Source organism: Carassius carassius, chromosome 20, assembly GCF_963082965.1.
Source record: "Carassius carassius chromosome 20, fCarCar2.1, whole genome shotgun sequence".
In the NCBI taxonomy this organism is placed as follows: domain Eukaryota; kingdom Metazoa; phylum Chordata; class Actinopteri; order Cypriniformes; family Cyprinidae; genus Carassius; species Carassius carassius.
Window position 1 is genome coordinate 21,961,366 of NC_081774.1, and position 21,482 is coordinate 21,982,847.

General features: G+C 36.2%; 1 protein-coding gene across 2 annotated transcripts; it reads left to right on the forward strand.

Annotated features, from left to right (window-relative positions):
- Window positions 1-6,715: 6,715 nt before the first annotated feature.
- On the forward strand, window positions 6,716-20,426 carry kdm4ab (lysine (K)-specific demethylase 4A, genome duplicate b). Of its 2 annotated transcripts, none has more exons than XM_059502194.1 (22): window positions 6,716-6,867; window positions 8,415-8,567; window positions 8,664-8,839; window positions 8,912-9,026; window positions 9,138-9,331; window positions 9,485-9,534; window positions 9,629-9,732; window positions 10,157-10,294; window positions 10,608-10,828; window positions 10,928-11,082; window positions 11,759-12,159; window positions 12,909-13,017; window positions 13,097-13,269; window positions 13,490-13,679; window positions 14,601-14,677; window positions 14,844-14,899; window positions 15,092-15,200; window positions 16,129-16,317; window positions 17,359-17,532; window positions 17,616-17,735; window positions 18,834-18,926; window positions 19,122-20,426. In XM_059502194.1, exons 2-22 carry the CDS (start codon window positions 8,439-8,441, stop codon window positions 19,260-19,262), a joined length of 3,114 nt encoding a protein of 1,037 aa, XP_059358177.1. In that variant the 5' UTR covers window positions 6,716-6,867; window positions 8,415-8,438; the 3' UTR covers window positions 19,263-20,426. The 2 variants fall into 2 exon arrangements, with proteins under 2 accessions (XP_059358177.1, XP_059358178.1); XM_059502195.1 differs by having other exon boundaries at window positions 17,362-17,532.
- Window positions 20,427-21,482: the final 1,056 nt, after the last annotated feature.

The following is a 21,482-nucleotide window of genomic DNA, read 5'->3' on the forward strand; positions in this document are numbered from 1 at the left end:
TGGGGTGGCCGGTCAGGTGTCAAGGGTGTGCAGTGCCACCTTTGGCTCAGCCACTGTTGTGAATGACTTGTACAGAGTTTTCTAGAGCTTGACACCTTGTAGTTATAGGCCGTCTTCTCCACAACTGTAACAAAAGTAATCATCTTGATTCTTGCTACAGTAAGTCTTGTTTTTACAGTAGAAGAGGCAGAGTTTGTTTGGGGCTGAACATGTCAAACTGGCTGAATCTGGCTCACACTCAAGACAGCTACATGCTGCTGTAGCTCTTGTAGTTGTTTCTTGAGCATGTGTACTTCTGAATACTGATGTGTCTCTACACATCTGTCTTTGCCGTAACTCATGCATCACCGAAAAAAACAGACACCAAGCTTTGACCTTCTTTCAGATGTGCACACAGTTCCTGGATGTCAGATTTTAATTCCTTCACCACAAATAATGTAAATGCACCATCATTAAAGTGGTCGTAATTCTTTTCCTGAACACTTCACAAATTTCATTCAGTGGGACTAAATATGTGGGCAGTCACTCTTTCATGTTTCTCAACCTTAACTGTAGAAACATCTCCAATTTAAAAAAAAAAACACCTATTATCAGCTGTTCCACCAATTTTAATATCAAAATTATGAAAAAGTTATTTGAATCAGTGATTCAATGTCTCACTCATAAACCTACTTCACTTGTTTCATTACTGGATGAATCAACATTTTTGAACAATTCTCTTGAATGAAAGATTCATTCAATGTCAAATACATTTGGCGAAACAATGCAGTTGACACAAACGTTATTTGAAGCGCAGTTAGGGGATTTGCTCTATTATGATCACTACAATACATCAGTGTTTATATCCAAAGTACAAACTTTCATCCCAGTATTTCTGTGATAATATGAATGACTGTAAGACAGAAATAATACTGTGTAGTTGAAAATTTTCTAAAGAGCGATCCCCTTTCCTTGGTGCCAAAGGAACTCTGAATCATGCAGGGATTCAGCGCTATCTGGGTATTATACCCACCCTCAGTGCCAGATGAACTCTTGATTGTGAGGGTACAAGTTATTTAAAAAGTCTATTCTGGATCAGAATTATCTGAATTTGGAAATCCAATGTTTTGCTGTCCAGGATCAGGTTATCCATCTTATTTTTCTTTTTGGTTTTTCAAAGCAAAATCGGATTTGATCACAATGCTCCAGATACACACTTTTTCAAATTACTGATAATTAATAATCTGGATTACTACTGCTGTATGGAGCCCCTAAGGGACACGGTAATGGAAAACATATAAGGCAAAAAAAGAAATATCAATGTTTTTGCATTGTCTCAGAAAGGTTTGTATTGTGTTCACACATGAAACTTTGCTTTCACACACAAATAACTACACTTTTGAGTGGTCTGTCGCTGATGCTTGTGCCAATGTAGTTTAAAAACAGTGATTTAAAGAAATATAATATTGACAGCTGTTTTTGAATTATTTCATGCCGCCAAAACCTCTATTTTTACTTTACTGTAGGCTACCAAAAGGCCTAACGTGAATCTGGCTAATGTCTATATGATCAATATTACACTCCTAGCAGTGTGATTTGGCTGCATATCAGCACGGCTGTGATTCTTGTGAAAGCTCATTGTATTACTGCATTAAAAGCTCACTGTAATATGTAGAGTCGATTATTATTACAGATAGACTGAGCGAGTGTGATTACCTGCATCTGATACACATTCATTCTTCAGCTCAAATTCATATTCACAATAAAACACTAGTTTGAATGTTCGCTGATTAAAGAGATATATCTTTGTCTTACAATCATTTTAACAGTTAAGGGTGATTTCCGATGATAATTATGTTCATAACCTCATAATTGAGCTCTAAACATTATTACATCATTGCCTAAAAAAAACTTTTAAAACTACATTTCATGAAACGAAAACAGTATTTTTTTATAAAATAATAGTGGATTTGGGTTTCCGCCATGATATTGTTTGTGAAAAGTGCTGCAAGCTTAAGCGGAGTGGAACAGTGAAACAGCTGGAGTTCCGTGTTCCATTATCACCAGAATATTGCACTCCTGGAAAAGGCTCTCAGCAAATCAGATTTGAGTACCACATAGACTAACTAATACAAAAACTATTGTGTGTGTGTGTGTGTGTGTGTGTGTGTGTGTGTGTGTGTGTGTGTGTGTGTGTGTGTGTGTGTGTGTGTGTGTGTGTGTGTGTGTGTGTGTGTGTGTGTGTGTATACAGAGCTAATATCTGATTACATGTAATCTGATTACATAATCAGATTCCGGAAAAAAAAATAGCCTACATGTAATTAGATTAAAGTACATTTTCAAATAGTCAAAATCAGACTACAGTTACTTTTTATGGATTAGCATGATTACATATTATTAACACAATAGCAATAATTTATTCATAATTTATTGATTTTCCCTAATTCCTCTTTTTCATCTTTTACATTTGATATACACTCAAAGTTTTCTAGTTTTGTGGACATTCACAGAAACTACCCTAGTGAGATAAATATACTAAATGTATTTGAAATACTTTTTTTTCATGCTAAGTATACTACAAATTTGTTTACATATTTATGCGCTTAATAAAAATACCCTGCAATTGTACATACTAAATTGGAACAACTAATTTTATATTTAATGCACTTTAATTGTGCATTAATTTAAACTAGTGCTGAAGTTCAACTAAAGATATATGCTAAAGTGTTGTAAGTATACTTTAGGTACACTCTAAATATCTTGCATTTAAAGATCAGTATTTTTCAAAGATCATGGAATCCTCATTGATAGATACATTAAAACATGTTTTACACTTAATATTAAGAAATGTGCATTGTGCACAAGTAGTACTCCAAATAAAATGTAATTTTTATATCAGTAAGTCTCGAGCAATATGTCAGTAAATATGTTAATAGATTTGAACTATACTTAGTATGAAATCATTTTTTTTTAAATATATTACTTTTTTACTAGGGTGGCTACATTTGACCACTGGATTTATTTTATAAAATAATATGTTCAGGGTTCTCTGACATTGGTTATGGTCACATGACACGAAGGTAAACATAAAATATTACTTTTTTTTTCAGTGTTTTATTTTGATTCATTTTAAAATTGTTTTATTTGAACATTTTTATGATTTATATAAGCTTTTCATTAAACTACAAACCCCCTGCAGTTCCTTCACAAAACCCAATTTGAGAAACCTTGACGTAATATAATGATTAATGCACTTCATGTAACATATTGTCCTACTCTACTGTATTTTATAGCAATATGGTACTACATTATCTCATTGAAAACAATGTGAAAAATGAGATAAAAGTAATATAAAAGTAGTCTGATTACATTACTTATGTCTAATGTAACGTTTCTACCATTTTTGTCATGTACTGTAATTTGAATTCAGTAGCATATTACAATTTGTAATCTATACAGCTGTCAAGAGTCAGGCCTCTGTGGTTTCCCTCAATAGGCACCAGAGGGCCCCATCACCCGAATACCAACTTTCACTTCCGGCAATATTTAAGCAACATTAACACACATTCACATCGCAAAGTCTTGTTTTGCCTCGGCTGGCATTTCTGAAGGGTACCCTGTATTTCTCTGTTGGATTCCCGTATTTTGACATTGCACGGTTTCTCTTGATTATGTATTATTTGCTGCCTGCCCTGACCCTCAGCCTGTGATTTGACTCCGCTTTTGCCTCTTCTCTGATTTCGCTGTCTGCTGGTGATTTACCCTGCCTGTATTACTTTGAAACCTTTTAATAAAGCAGCATATGGATGGATCCTCACTCCGTTGACCCTCCATTTCACCAGCTCTGTGTGTGTGAATGCAGGACCATAACTTTTACAACCAAAAGCGCTTTAAGTAGAGGTATGATAGAATATCTTATAAAAATAGCATAATTAAAGATTTTAAGTTATAAAGTAATAAAATAACACTTTACTATAAAGTTTATATAATTACAAAATAACAACACTATATTGACTAATATAGAATGATAATTAAAATAAAAAAAAGGTATTATAACATTAACTAAAGTACAGGGGTGATAAAAAAAAGTTATAAAACAACAACCATACATAATCTAAAGTACAGTAAGTTATAAGAGCATTAGACTCAGTCGATTGAAATGACCAGTAGATGGCTGCAGTGATTCACACATCCTGCTCTCTAACTCAAGATGAAATTATTTCAAATTATTTGAATGAAGTTAAAGTCAACTAATTTAACAATAAAAATGCTAAAAAAAAATAGCTGTTCCCAAAAATACTTACAACAATCTATGCACATATTTGATAGTAAACGTAACACCTTCTTACTTAAAACCATTAGCCTACAATCATCTGTTTAAATAAAAAAAAAAGTGTAACAAAATGTATTCAGATTTTATTCAGTAATTCATTTTTTTTTAAAGACAATTTAAGATCTCTTTTTTGGAGGGTTGCCAGAGAGGCATAAAATAAATCTAAAACGAATCTAAATATGTCAACACATGTAATACATTTCTGTAATGCACCAAATAAGATAGACTGTATTCAGAGAATGTCTAATATGGCGAGAAGTTTCACTCTCACTACACTTCCGGCTTCTGAACTGGTTGCAGTTCCACTCTGATTCCATATGAGGGCGCTCACAGGACGAGTGCAGAGGTCAATGGCGGTATACCCCTCAAAATTCACTTTTCTCAGGATATAATTTTTTGTCTAGTAATTTGAATGTTGTATTCGAAAGGAGATGCAAATAAATTACACATTGCTGGGTGTTAATTTTTTTAGAGTCACTTATTTGCTTTAAAAAGTCTTTTAAAATGTCAATGACGTAATACACATCGTACGACCAAAGATGCTGCTTTACGGCAATCCTTCAGTCACTTTGGTGCTTTCAGAGAATGTCTATGGTGCTTTCCAGAGCCGTTGAAAAATGTATTATACATACAATTTGTATGTAGCAATCGAGTAAGGGAAGAGTCCCCCTCCCAACAACACGTATCATTATGATCTGTGGTAGCCCGCGCAACCTGGCCGATTTTGGACATTAGCCAACTTGGCATTTGTCCAACTTTCCCTCCCACATGAACCACCGTAAATTCAGGTAGGCTTTGACAATTAACACAGTCCACATGGGTTACCTTTTTTCGTCACTGGGAAATGAGAAATAGGACAACCCTTGCCCACTATTAGAACAATTTATCATTGCACACCTGCGAGGCATTTTTTTCCTTTTTCAATTTTTATTGATATTTAGCACTATTGAGCGTGACATTTGTTTGTGTTTTTTTAAGGTGGCAATACTATACCATATGTATCCGGTATTTTTTAACACAAGAATAACACAAGTACTCAAATTCAATTTATTTTCTGTGTAAATTTCACAGTACATACATAACAATAGGCAGATAAAAGTGCCAGCAACCAAAATAAAGTTGCTGCGTTGAAAAGAAAAACTTGGGCTAAAAAGTCCGCCTCAACATTCTGATCCCACTGATTCTGATTTGGATGCCATCAAGCGGTATCTCTGGTCGTAATCAGTCCTTCACTGATCAATCAGCGTTCATTACCAGAATGCTAGCGTGTTATGGGCAACAACAACTCAACCTTCAACTTTCGACCTATAACCAATGTTGAACTTGCAAAACCTACAATCAGATCTGAGATTTCTCAACGGCAATCGAGTGAAAGGGACAAATTTAGCCGTCTAGCCCCATAGACTCCCATTCATTTTGCACTCATGGCGATCGCCCCCAGTGGAACTCTGGTGGTACTGCAACCAAAATTCGGTACAATAGGACTTAAAAGGGATTGGGAAGGCTCTCCGTAGACGGGCTCTGCTGTAATGCTCTTGTGATCAGCATCAACATCCCCTTGACCCTACAGGGGACAAGCAGTTTGAAGAATGGGTGGATGATTGATTGGTTGGATGTATGTATAGATGAATTTATGGAGTGCTCATGAAATATGAAGATTTCAGAAAACCTGCTGTAGACCATTTAAAGGGATAGCTTACAAAAAAAACTCACCCTAAAGTTGCTCCAGATTTGTATGATTTTAATTTTTCTGCTGGACACAGAAGAAGATATTTTGAAAAATGTGGGTAAACAAAAATAAATAAATAATTTAATTAATTATCGATTGAATTAACCCCCCCCACCCCCCTCCCACCCCATACTGTAGAAGTCACTGGGGATCGGCAACTGATGAACTATCAAAGCCATTTGAATTATCCCTTTAAAAGAGTTAAATACACAATTAAAATATTTTGGTTATAAAATAATAAAATATTGAACTGCATTTGCGTTTACTTTTTAGAAATGTATTTATTTATTTATTCATTTATTTATTTTGTCGTATTTTTTATTGGTATTGTAAAAAATAAACAAATAAATAAATAAATAAATAAATAAATACCAAAGTAAAGTAAATTTATACCATAGACTGTATAAAAATAGATTTATGCATGCGGCCATGCATAAAAATGTGCTTACTTAGACGTGTCTTTATATTCATTATTTATTTATAATTCCCCATGTTAATGGGTCCAACTCATTTGTTCTTAAAATGCAACATTTAAAGTGAGACAAAATAAAAGTGTACAACGATCGTATTCCTGTTAATAACTAAACAACATAAGATAATACACAGTGTATGGCAGACAGCAGGCAGGCAACTGTAAACGTGACAGTTATTTGATTGGTTATGGTGACTCTGGCGTGGGTGGACCAATAATAGTAAACAAATCCCGTGCGCGCATGCGTGGTGCGTGAGTGTTGATGGAGGTTTATCAGAAGCAGCATCTGCTGTTAGCTTAACATCTATACTAAGGTTGAGGGCAGTTACTTGGGTTTTGTTCGACAGAGTCAGTAAGTATTTATTTTTTACCTCCTTGTTATTTTCTAAATTTACGCAATTTCTATAATTTACGTTTTAAAATCACTGATAATAGTGGTAAAGTTGCTAGCATCGGAGAGCTAACGGTTGCACTTTCACTACTGCAACCAACAGCTAGTTTCCTCACTTGCGCACGTTTTATATTATATTTATCATTTGTACTTATTACATTTTGTATACCATATCGTGCACTTTGTATTGTTTGAATCTTTTGACTTATCTGATGTTTTTGTACATGATAATGTTTACGTTTGGCCTAACTCGTTAGCCTAGCCACTCGACTTTTAAAGAGACGCAGGCTTTAGCCAATCGGCATCAAAGTTTCTGAATACAAGGCGGGGCTTGCGAATGGGCGTGGTGTGTATTGTGTACAGGCTTTACAGGCTTCACTGGACGAATATAAGGTTTTGTCTCTCTGTCATAGCCATATAAGGCTTATTTGTCAGCCTGTTCACACGTGGTTTGATGTTTTCCACACAGTTCTGTGAAATGAGTCTAAAACAGAAAGTTAATGAAACCTAGCAACCCAGCATGTAAATAATGTGCTGTGTGGTTTAAATTAAGTCACAGTGACTTGCCATCTGAATGTTTATATAAAATTGTTCTTAAGTCATCCCACATATGTGACCCTGAACCACAAAACCAGTCATAAAGGTCAATATCTCAAAATTGAGATTTATACATCATATGAAATCTGAATAAATAAGCTTTCCTGTGATGTATGGTTTGTCAGAATAGGAAAATATTTGTGGAAATACAACTATTTGAAAATCTGGAATCTGAGGGTGCAAAAAAATAAAAGAAAATTACCTTTAATGTTCAAAAGTAGGTTTTGATATATTTACGGTTGGAAATGTACAAAATATCTTCATGGAACATGATTTTTATTTTTTTAATACCCCAGCGACTTGGTTTTGTGGTCCAGGGTCACATATTATATAGCAAGGGCTTTCAAATGGGGAGCCTGGGCCATCTTCTAAGTTTTTAGGGGGTCTTTGGAAAAGTTAGATTTAATAGAAAATAATTAGATTAAAGATGTGAAACATTATAAATAAACGTGTAAATAAAAATACTAGCAGTACAATAAAAAAAATAGGAAAAGTAGAAAAAATTATTATAAATACTACATATTTTAGGCATATTTAATATTTACGTCACAGTATAAATTAGTTTTTTATGCAAGAAACTATGTAGGCCTAGTTGCTTTTTAAATTAATAATTTAATTTATGCATTTAGCAGACACTTTTATCCAAAGCGACTTACAGTGCATTCAGGCTATCAGGAACCAGGAATTCAGTGCAATGCTCTACCAATTGACCTACAGAAACACAAGATACTTGTTCCATGCACTAGGAGATCCCCTGTGGCATCTGAAAGATTGAAAACCCATGTTATATAGTGCATGAAACTTGATACATTTTAATTTCAATAATATTTGTAACATGCTCTTTTTATTTATGAAATTTCATTATTTGCTTATATAGTACCCTTTACTGGTCCAATCAATTTGCCATACAGGTGCTGAGGACTTGGCTGGCCAAAATGGCTTCTGACATGCCGGTTTCTAGGGGTATAATGACCTTTTACCCCACAGTTGAAGAGTTCAAGAGCTTCAGCCGCTACATTGCGTATATCGAGTCCCAAGGTGCACACAAGGCAGGCCTGGCCAAGGTGAGAGGAAAATGCTTCTCTTTACCCTGTAGCTTTAGCTTCTTTTGTTAAAAGAAAAAAAGTGGATTAAATTGTGTTGATTTTGCTTAACTGCAGATTGTCCCACCCAAAAACTGGAAGCCTCGGCGTTCATACGATGACATTGATGACTTGCTAATACCTGCACCAATACAGCAGGTTGTGACTGGGCAGTCAGGGCTGTTCACCCAGTACAACATCCAGAAAAAAGCCATGACTGTGAAAGAGTTCCGTAAAACAGCCAACAGTGACAAGTAGGTCTTGTTAACCCTGTTACGCATTTTCCAGTGGAAACTGATTATAACCCCATCTGCCCTCCCTGTAAGGTTTTGCAGCCCTCGGTATGATGATTTTGAAGAGCTTGAAAGGAAATACTGGAAAAATGTTACCTTTAACCCTCCCATCTACGGAGCTGATGTGAATGGGACCCTTTATGACCCAGTGAGTCAACACTTTTATGAAATCTGAATGAGTTCTGTATAGTTTCACTTTTGGTTTGAGTACTCCGTGGTGTGAATGGAGTCATTGTTTTCCTTTTCATGTCTTACGCAGGATGTCAAAGAATGGAATGTAGGGCACTTGAATACCATCCTTGACACCGTGGAGCATGAGAGTGGGATCACTATAGAGGGAGTGAACACACCCTACCTCTACTTTGGAATGTGGAAAACCACTTTTGCTTGGCACACTGAGGACATGGATCTCTACAGCATTAATTACTTGCATTTTGGGGAACCAAAGTCTTGGTAAGTTCGCTTGTCAAACTTTGACTAGAATTCAGGTTAACTTGATTTTGCTAGATAAAAATAATTTGTAGATGAACCCCGGGGCATGAAAACGGTTGCTGTAATTGTCTGTCCTTATGCCAAGTGCTAAATACGTCTGGAATGATCTCACAGGTACTGCGTGCCTCCCGAACATGGAAAAAGACTAGAGCGGTTAGCCAAAGGTAAACAGCCTTTTGTGTCCTCAGTTCTGTACAAGAAAATATATTCCTCGATTTACGTTTGCTCATATATATTGCCTACTATTGTCTTCCCAAGGCTTTTTCCCCGGAAGTTCACAAAACTGTGAAGCATTTCTTAGGCACAAGATGACTCTTATTTCACCCTCAATTCTAAAGAAGTATGGCATTCCTTTCGAAAAGGTATGTTGTTGTGAGTGCATTTTGTCCCACTGATGACTTGATTTTTATCATTAGTAGAACGTATTAGACCCGTTTCACACTAGATCTGTAAGCAGAGTGTAATCAGACACAGAGGAAACACGACAGATATGTGTTGGACAGTGAGGGGAATACAGTTGCATCACAGAGCATGTGACATTCAGTTGTCAAAGGAGAACAACTAAATAATGTGGCACAATGTTACAATACTTATGTGTATTTACAGTACATAACTCGAGGTTCATCTGCGATCCCAAACACTGCCAGTGTGAAAGCACAACAGGCCTGCGCTGCTTCCACTCTGCTTATGCATCCAGTATAAATCTGGCCTGTTTCCTTGATGCATATATGTTTGTAACTCAATTTGAGATTTTTTGTGATGTCGTTGTCTGTTCATGCTTTGCAGATCACTCAGGAAGCTGGAGAGTTCATGATAACATTTCCATATGGCTATCATGCAGGGTTTAACCATGGTTTCAACTGTGCTGAATCTACCAACTTTGCCACAAGACGATGGATTGACTACGGAAAGCAAGCCGTTCTGGTAAAAATGAATAAATAAATAACCATTTAAAAGTTTAGGGTCAGGCAAATCACAGGAGTAAATAAAGTTTGAAAATACATTAAAATTGAAAATATTTTACAATATTACTGTTTTGGTGGTGTTCAAAAAACGGCATTTATTTGAAATGTTTGAAACATTATGACTTTTAATCATGACTTTACTGTCAACTTTGATCAATATAATGTGTCCTTGCTGAATGAAAGTGTTAATTTCTTAAATCAGTGGCATTTATTGTGTACTGAAATGCATGTACACTACACAGTGCATCAATCTTGGTATTTTTTTCCCTCAGTGTTCTTGTAGAAAAGACATGGTGAAGATCTCCATGGAAGTGTTTGTAAGGAAATTTCAGCCTGAACGGTACGAGCTGTGGTTGGCGGGGAAGGACAATGCTCCCATTGACCACTCCAAGCCTACGCCCGAAGCAGCGGAGTTTTTAGGTGGAGAGGCCGGGAAAAGTGGTGCTCAGGAACACTGCTTCGAGAACCGAAGTAGTGAAGGACAAAAAAAAAGGTTAAAAACACTCACTAAACTCTCATATGCACATAATGATATTTGAAAAGAAATCATGTGTATATCAGTTTTAAATGTTGCTTTTTCCAACTGAATTAGCTTGGCTAAACAAAGGATAGGAACCAAAAGACACAGAGTGTGTCTGGATTTACCAGAGGAAGTTCTTCCAAAGAGTGAATCAAACGATGAGGAGGCTGAATATGGCAAGAAGAGCCGATTGACTACATACACCGAACAATGCAGAGAGTTTCCAGGTGCATAATGGTGTTATGGCCTAAATTATATATAAGGGGTTTGCAGCGTTGCTAGTTTTGCAAGTTGCTAATTTTCAGAATTGACAAACTATGGCAACTTTAAGTGATATATATATATATCAATCACTTAAAGTCAATAATCAATCATCAATCACTTAAAGTTGCCTTAGTTTGTCAATTCTGAATATATATATAAAATTTAAAATTAAATTAAATTTATGCATTTAGCAGACGCTTTTATCCAAAGCGACTTACAGTGCATTCAGGCTATCAATTTTTACCTATCATATGTTCCCAGGGAATCGAACCCCCAACCTTGCGCTTGATAACACAATGCTACAGGAACACACATATATATATATATATAATCTTTATTTATTTATTGCTGGGCAACGATTAATCACACACAAAATAAACGTTTTTGTGAACGTAATATGTTTATGTACTGTGTATATTTATTATGTGTATATATAAAGACATGCATATATTTATATTCATATCATTTATTTCATATTTAACCTATAAACAGGATACAAATTTTCTAAAATATATTCATGCATGTGTGTGTATTTTATATATATACATAATAAATATGCATAGTACATACACACATTATGTATACCAAAACTTTTATTTTGGATGCGATTAATCGTGATTATTTATATATCTATTTCAGAATTGAAAGATGAAGATGACCTGCTGCCTCTGACGGGTTCCACAAGTTTAAAGATGCTTCCTGGTTCCAGAAGCACTGCATCCAGGGAGCATGTTAGGGATGCAAACCCTTCTTCAGCCTGTGCACAGTCCTTCCCACAGCGTCACCTCTCTATAGCATCTGTCCCTACTGTCCCTCACTGCCTGTCAGCTGTGCCACGGATTTCCACCAAACCAGGGGTGGCAAGCCTTCTCTTTCATCGAACCCTGAGCCCTTCAGATGCCCTGCAGGTCCACAGCTATGCAGCAAGATCAGTGCTCCATAAACCTCAACAACCCAGCACAGAGACACCCAGAGAAGACCTTGATGAGCCAGACGTCAAACCAGATGTGAGGACAAATACGCCAGAACCAAACACAAAGGTTGGTCCATATATTGACTTGGTCTGTTTATATTTGATAGGGGCAATTCAAATTAATTTATAGTACTGTAGCATATAAAAAAATAAAGTAACTAAATATTAGGCAATTAAAACAGCAGATTATTGATTATAAAATAATTTAATAAGCCAGTGATTATTTGCATGTAATTGCTGATCAAAGGCCTATAGATTGGAACTATATAATATTAGTTTGAATTGATTTAAAAATTAAATGCTAAACGAAAATCAACCATTTTAAATAATTTAAGTGAATTTAGCAATCACAACATTATAATCAACAGCATGCAAAATTATGTACTTTTATTCACTAAGGACATGTTCATGTGATTTTAAAAGGAACCATAAACACATTTATAATGTTAATTTTCAAATAAATGATAAATGCTGTTGTTTTGAACTCTCTTTTTATCAAAGATTTGAATAATTTAGAGTAATTTCTGATAGACTCAGAATGATTTAATGTGATCTTGTGACACTGAAGATTTGGAGTAATTGCTGCGGAAAAATTGGCTTTGCCATCACAGGAATATAGTACATTTTTAAGCATATTCAAAGTATTTAAAAATACAGCCTTGGTGAGCATAAGAGACTTCAAAAACATTTTAAAAAGCATAGCAACTCCAAACTTTTGAACTGTAGTGTGTGTTAATGTTTTTTTTTTTTTTTAAATCACCTCAACAACATTAATGAATCCAAATGAAAATGAACTCCTCTCTTGCTTCTTTTCAGCTTGAAATCGAAGGAGAGAAAGAGAATAAGAGCATGAAGAGGAAACTGCAGCCACTCAATAAATTGCCACGCATGCATCCCCTGCTCCGAGAGAACTTCAGTGATGACGGTTAGGATCTGCTTCACATTGTTCAGTGATTGTCGCATCACTGTTTGTGCTCTTTCTAATTAACTCCTTCTCTCCACAGAGATTCAAGTGCCAGCAGCTGAGCCAGAGGAGAACGATCCCTGGGCCAGACTCCTTGCTCCCATGTGGCAAAGCAAGCCACGCAACTTTAGAGTTGAGAAGGATTTTAACTTCCGCATGGGCCAGCAACCTCCGTACTGTGCAGTGTGTGCTCTCTTTCACACATACACAGAGGTAACACATGCTATTACCATCACAAAAATCTCTTATTGCTCAAAGTTCTTTTGAGTTGGCAAACAAAGCAACTCGGTCTCTTTGGCTGTTTGATACTGCCAGGGGGCTCAGAAATTACACGCGCTGAAGTCTGATGTAGTGTGAGATTTGATGAAAATGATTTGTGGATCCACTGTAAGACTGTTCTGTGTGTGTGCACTTTGCTATTTCTTCCATATAGAGTGATATAATCAGCCTGAGCCAGAGCAGTTCTGCAGCTGAAGGAGGAGACAAACAGAGGAGCATGCCACTGATTCCAGAGATGTGCTTCACCAGCAGCTCTGAAGGACACCTGTCTACTCCGAATGTGGAGGAAGACGGAACTAGCCAGCTCGTCAGCTGCTCTGTGTGTAGTGTACGCGTACATACAAGTAAGCAGTTTATCACTGTCTGTTATCACTGACAAACCTGCACTTGATATGATATCACACACAGCAGTGGCAGGCTTTAAACGCATTTTTATACATGCAGTTTATTAAACATTTTGTACAAATTTTACTTTCTTAATACATATTCTTGGTTTGTCTACCCTTTAAGAGTTTGGGATTAATACTTTTATTCAGTGAGGACACATTTATTTAATCAAAAATGGCAGTAAAGATACTTACAATATTACAGGAGATTTCTATTTCTATTGACAATGTATCAGCAATTCCTGAAAAAAAATATATATAATGGTTTCCTTGATATTAAGCAGAACTGTTTTCAAAATTGATGATAAAAAGAAATGTATCTTTATCACAACATTTTTGCATATTATAGTGATTTCTGAAGGATCATGTGACACTGAAGACAGGAGTAATTCAGATTGCCATCATATTAATAAATTACTGTACATTTCTAAATAGACAAGTTAGTTTAAATTGTAATATAATATTTTTTTTTTTATAAAAAGACGATCTTACTGAGTATATATAACCTCATAAAAGGAGACTACCTGAAATATTTGTTCTTATTTGAGAGTCACATAACAGGACTGTTTAAAGTTAGCATAAAATCATAACTGAATCTCTTTACTTTCTCAATGCATGTTCCTAAGTTGTTCACTTTTTTTTTTCTTTTAGTTTATTTGAAAGCAAAACATGGTCTCCGTAACCATTTGTCTAATGTCATATTTAAATGTCAAACAGCATTAAAGTTTATGGAGATTCTTTCCTTATTAATTGCTATAAAATTATAACCTAGTTTTTATGTTCCAAAAGAAAGATTAATTCGTGTAATTTGTCTGCTATCCATATGTTTTTGAAAATGTAACCAGGTAATTTGTTGAATTGTGAATGTTTTGTCTGCAGGTTGTTATGGTGTGTCTCAGGATACTAATCTGGATGAGTGGAGATGTTCTCGCTGTGAAGCTAATGCCATAACTCAGGTCAGTCGGATCATTTACAGTTTGTGCTATGCATGTTTTAAGATGCTAGGGGGCACTCTTACGTCTGGCCATCATGCATGATGAGGTTTTTTCCAGTTGCACCTACTTTTACTCATCTGTTTCTTATTCCCAAGGGTGTGACTAAGTGTTTGTGTCTTTCCCTCAGGACTGCTGTTTATGCTCTCTAAGAGGAGGAGCTCTGCAGAAGGCCAACAATGATAAGTAGGTAGCCAAGATCTTCTTGGTGGGGCTCCTTACAGTAAACACCAGCTATTTTCAATTATACACATTCCTCTCAGATGAATGACAGTTTTGTGAGCTGCCTCTCTCAGCTGCTGACAGCACTTCATGTTAAGGGTTTTACCTCAGGATCCGATGAAACCTGCTTAGGTTGAAAATGTGGTTTTGTTGCAGGTGGGTTCATGTATTATGTGCCGTAGCAGTGCTGGAGGCTCGCTTCGTGAACATTGCAGAGCGCAGTCCTGTCGATCTCAGTAGTATCCCGTTTGACAGATTTAAGCTGGTAGGTTAATGTTTTGCACAGAAATGTGAAATACCCATCTTAATTCAGTGCTGATTGACGTACAGAGGGAAAATAAATATATAAATCTATAATCTTGGCCAGGGCAAAAACAATGATGCTCTAAATTAGGGTATCCACATTAATTGTGAACTCACAAATTCATACTAAATACATTAATAAAGTACAAACTTTCTTATTAATATAGTTTTATAAAAACATGGTGTTAAATGCAATTTGTACCCAGATATTTCCCCTAAAAAATTTAAAACATGAAGAGACACACAGAGACTTATTTTTAATAAACCATTTTACTAAAATGAATCAACATTCATAACCGTTAATACAAAGACATTTTAGGAGTGTGTTTTTGTTTGCCTCAGTTTGCTTGCACTATCAATCACAAGTTATTTTTTTATTTTTTTTCAAGAAATTAGTACTTTTATTTAGCAGGACAGACATTTATATATTTACATACGTGTTATATATTGAAAAAAAAAAATTGGTACAAAAAATATATTTTGAGTAAATGCTGTTCTGTTGAACTTTCTATTTATTAAAGAATCTGAGAAGTATCAGTTTCCAGAAACTAACCCTAAACTTTTGAACAATGTGTGTGCATGCAATACTATATAAAATGAAGCAAAATGTGGCAGTGCTGCCTTTTGTCATGTTACTCATTGGAAAACTTACCTTGTTATTGTAAAAGCTTTGCTATTCAGAGAAAAGCTGAAGTATTCACTACTGTTAAGCAGTCTAATAAAAGTGGATTTTTGTAATGTAATCTCTCCATTAAACCTTTAATGAATCATTATGAAATAGGCTAACAAATTACTTTCTGAGTAACTTTCATTTGAATTTGTCTTTGCCTTGCCTGAGCCCAAGTCTATTTCTAAGGTCAAAGACATAACTAACACAGGTTTCTTTTTAGAAATGCCAGTTTTGCCGTAAATGGGTGAAGAAGACCACGGGTTGCTGTGTGCAGTGCTCACATGGCCGCTGTTCCACTTCCTTTCACCCGAGCTGTGCACAGGCAGCTGGAGTTCAAATGCACCCGGATGATTGGCCGTTTGTGGTCTACTTTACCTGCTGGAGGCATAAGGGTGGCACCCAAATAGAGGTACTGACACAACCCAGACATGTGCAGAATTATTGCACCGCTTAACAATGGAAGTGCACATAGAAGCAAATTCACTGTTTTTGTGTTAAATACATTAAGGGCTGTGCCAAAAATAAAGAAAGACATGCTATCATTTACTGCCGTCTGACCCTCAGACTGTAGCTTTGTCCCATTTCAGGGACTGCATCTCTTAAAAAAAACTACAGAACTAAAGAAGCTGAAACGTTCGAACCAAGCATTGTCTAAAGGGATGCTTTAGCCGAAGGGGAATAGTGACTGTGAGCGCTGATATTGACGAGTGGAAGTAACATTGATGTTGGACTTCTTTTAAAAGTTATATTCATCTGTCTGAAAACAAAACAGCTTGGTCTAATTATGTACATAATAAACTATGTATTGTGTCTAAACTATCAGAATATGGAAGTCAACATTTAAACCGCTTTAAAGATTGTTTTGTAACATTTATATAGATATTCAAGTAAGTGTAATGAAGAATTGACTTTGTTGGCACCAGAGTGCAATGAGTCTTGGGATAGTTTGGGCCATGAAGGCTCCATTTTTGGTACCCTACATGGCCAGTGAAATGAAGGCCACATTTAAAGGAAGCTTCAAAATGGGGCAGCCTTCAACGCCCCACTGTGACACATTTGGCCTTCAAAGGATGCGGTCTCTGAATTGGGACACAGCTAGTGTGTCACGGTCATTAAGTCTCATAAAATATCAGATAGTTTGACCTTTTTATTTATAACACGACAAGGTTAGTTCAAGTTGTAAAATGTTAGTTCAAGTAATTGTAAAATTACTGTAATTTTGTCTGGGTGGTTTATCGGGCTGTAATTCTTTTCTTTGAGCCACTATATATTTAATGTCTGTTTCCACCAACACCTGTTATTATTATTTTGTTGTGCAGGTTGGTGACTAGTACAGTATGTAATGTCATAAGTTTTTTGCCTGCTGAAATCTGTTAAGTCAGAGCATTATTGTTAACCATGCAAAAGATGTGTGTTGTCTGAGATGTCTAATATCTGATGTTTTCTTCAGCAGCGCAACAAGGCATCAATGCGGGAGTTGGAGAAGGGACAGAAAGTAATCTGCAAGCACAAAAATGGCCGATACTACCATTGTGAGGTGGTTGAGCTGACACAGGCCACCTTTTATGAGGTTGTCTTTGATGATGGCTCGTTCAGTGACAACTTGTTCCCTGAGGATATAGTGGTACGTAAGGGGTTAAACAGCTCAAAACAATGTTTGATGATTAAAAGCAGTGTAGTGAAGCCCTGCTGGTGTTTATTTTTCAGAATAGAGACTGTAAGCAGCTCGGTCCACCATCGGAGGGAGACGTAGTTCAAGTGCTCTGGACAGATGGCCTGATCTACGGAGCCAAATTTGTGTCTGACCATATCATCCCAATGTACCAGGTCGGAGGACAGCAAACACACTTGTGTGCACTATTTGGGTTAGAGTTCAAATTCAGATGCTGCAAAGTAGATGCATCACAGTACGTTGACTGTTTGCAATGAATCATTATAATATTGGACAGAAGACAGATGACTAATCTAATGTACGGTTAAAGTTTAATATCATAACGTTCAGTACAATACATATTCACATAATAATGAAGTACAGTTTTAAAAAAACATTTTTTTTATAATATTGGCCTTCATTGTTGTTGCTGCTTTTGTTAAAGAAGTAAGCTGTGAGAGGTCACACAGTAAGCTTAAATTTCAGAAGTAGGCCCCATTTACCTTGGGTGCACTCCTTACCCATGATTAAATCGCTGTAACCCACAGACTCTAATGGATTGTTGCTTTTATAAAACAGCAACATGATATAAACCAGTGGTCAAATAATAATAATATTTATTTTTGTTTGTTTGTTTTTCTACAGTTATTGTTAATAATCATTCTTGTACTACTGTTTAAATATTTGTCAGTTAGATTTTATTTGAAAGAAATTAATACTTTAGAACATTCAGCTTTGCATTACAGGAATAAATTACATTAAAAAAAATAGAAAATGGGAAAAAGTCAGCTTTATGATGCAACACATTTTAAGTGATTTCAGTCAGGCAAAACAACCCAACAAGTCTAGTTTTTTTTTCTTTTTCCACTTACTAAGACAGGATTTTTAGTAATAATACAGGAAATTTAAGATGAGAGGATGTGCATTAGGTTTGTGGACGTTTATAACTCTTCATAATTTAACATAGTGTCAACCCCGTTGCTTAATTACCCAACTACATACTCAGAACATACTCAGAATTTCTGGCAAACATTATAGCTGTCCTTCATCAGCAGTACACAAAATTGAATACGAATTAGTTGTACAGTCACACTTGGAAATAAGATTGTTCTTACATTACCTGAAGGCAGTGTAAATGTAAACTTTGCCATTGCAAAGCAATTTATATACCATTTCATAATGTCCTCATTCGCAGCTCGCCTGAACAGAGATCTAAATACACATGATTCCATGTTAAAATGTCAATATTAAAATGGCTCTGAATTATTTTCCAGGTGGAATTTGAAGATGACTCTCAGCTTACTGTAAAGAGGGAAGATGTGTACAGTTTGGATGAGGAGCTTCCCAAACGTGTTAAAGCCCGCTTGGTGAGTGACTTCCTGCGGGCGCTGCTTCAATGAAATGATAATGTGCAGTACACCATCAAAAAACTGATTACACAGCTACTTTCCTACTACTTTCATCTGTCTCACCACTACAGTAATCTTAACTTGTCATGAGACCGTGCTTCTGAACAACAAGTGGCTTAACAGACATTAAATAGGTTATATTTCTTTCCTTAGTCTGTGGCCTCGGATATGCGCTTCAAAGGAGTGTTTGTGGAGAAGGAGGTGAAGCAAGACTCGAAAAGACAGCGTGTGATCAACTCCCGCTATAGAGAGGACTACATCGAACCGGTCATGTACAGAGCCATCATGGAATAACTTACTCCACACAGACAGTGTCTTCAACAAACAGATCAGTTCACCCGAAAAACAGGCTGGACTAGATGTCTCTATGTTTAAAGTGGACGTATCATGTGATAGTGGTCATCATGTGATCAGACAACTGCAAATATTGTACAGGGCCTTTCGTTTAAAAAAAAAAAAACACCAAGATCCAAGTTTTAGACCTTCTGCCTAAGTATGAATTCTCATTACTGTGAACGGTCTTCAGCCGGCACAGATAAGAGTCCCAGAGATTAAATGCTAGGAATGTCTTGTGTAAGAGTGTTTGTTTGTTCAGACCGCACACAACCGGCTCAGGCTCAGCAGGGGCGTTGATCAGCTCTCGAACCCCTACTGTCTTCAATCAGGTGGTTGTAATGTTTCAACTGTTTTTTAATGACCTCCCTGCAGACCCACTGGCTGACCGCACATGAACAGACCTTTAGCCCGTCAGACAAATCTTAAGTCAGTGTGGATGTGCCATCCTGCTGACCTTTTTTTATAGGTCTTAAAGTGCTTGGCAATATCTGAATCTCATGGATGAATCTAGTCTTTAATAGTACGAGCAGCTCTCATGTGTGATCTACTGTAAACATGGGACATTATAGAAAACTAGCTTTATACTCTCACGTTTAGGTGGATACAGCAGCTTTGTATTTTGTTTTATTTAAATAATTTTTTTGTTGAAGTGAAAGGAATACCAGTTTCCTTATTGCATATTAGTTCTGGATTAACTTTGTTTGTAAAAAGATGTATTTATATGTGTTAAAGCAAGATTTTCTCTACTTTTTCTACTCTTAGTTGCATTACTATGCCAACACAGGTAAGAGTGACTTGTGACCAGTCATTGTCGAACTGGTGCACTTATCCACCATGTTTTTCCCCCTCTTCAGTTGAGTTTCATTGTACTTAAGGCAGGGAAGGCAACATCTTAAAGCGCTCCATTTAAAGCGTGCCAAAGAGATGCCTCATTTAAATAACCTACATTTTTAAATTGTTTTGTGGAGATTCCTTTAGCTGTATAGCATTACAGATCTTTGTCTTCAGTTGTTTTGTGCAGTAGGCATTAAGTTCCTTTGAATTGGACTAGAGATGCATTGTTAATTTAAGCCTAAAAACTTTATTTTTAAATTAAAAGCAATGTCTCCTACCCCCCTTGAACTTGTCGTTTGTTTCATTTTAGACTTGTTTCATGTCACAGCTTGCATACACATCCAAAGTCAAAATGTACAAAATGAGTTCTGCAAGGATCATTTTGGAGGCCAAAACACAGAAATAAGGTAACGTTCTAGCACTTTTCCATCATCCTGGAGTGTTTTTTTTGTTAGGAATAGGTGGTTTCATGCTTTACGACATAAAACCATCTGTATTTTATTTTTATTGTTTTCTTTTGCACACAAAAAGTATTCTTGTAGCTTTGCAAAATTGAATCCCCGATTATTTTACCGATCTCCTTGCTACTTTTCTAAGCCTTCATCGTGTTCGGATCCTTGCTGTCTATAGAGGGTCAGCGAGCTCTTGGCATGCATCAAAAAATATCTTAATTTGTGCTCCGAGTGGTCTTACAGTTTTGGAAAACAACATGAGGGTGAGTAATTGATGACAGAATTTACATTTTTGGATGAACTATCCCTTTAATTTGATGCTTACTTTACGGTGTGTCTGAAAATACTTCAGTCTCCCTTTTCTCATGTCAGTTTATGCATTCACACTCTTAATGTTAAAAGGTTTTTGAAATATTAACTCAATATACACTTAGAAGCTGCCACCTGCTGTCAACCAGTTCATTTTATTTAATTATATAGCGTGAAATCCATAGAGAAATCATCTTTCAAGTGCTATTGTGTTACCAGGCTCTTGATAACAAAAAAATCTGTCCCCAGGAAGCTTGCGAGGGTGTGAAGGAGCTAATGAGGTGAACTTGTTATTCAGAGGCAGCTTTTCTACTTGACTAGTCTTGGAATATTCTTGGGAAGGATACCTGAGGGACGGGTTACAGTTACCGGGTTATGCCAATTGTGTTGGATAATTATACAAAGTAATAATAGATTTTTTGACTGGGTCAAGTTCATATGCGCTCCTGTCAAAAAGCTGAGTTTTATGTTTCTCTGCATTATTTCCGTTTGTGTAGATATCTGAATGGTGTTAAAGCCACATCCTGCTTCTGGGTATGATAATGTTTTGTAGAGACCAATGATCTGTCCATGGTGCAGGTAA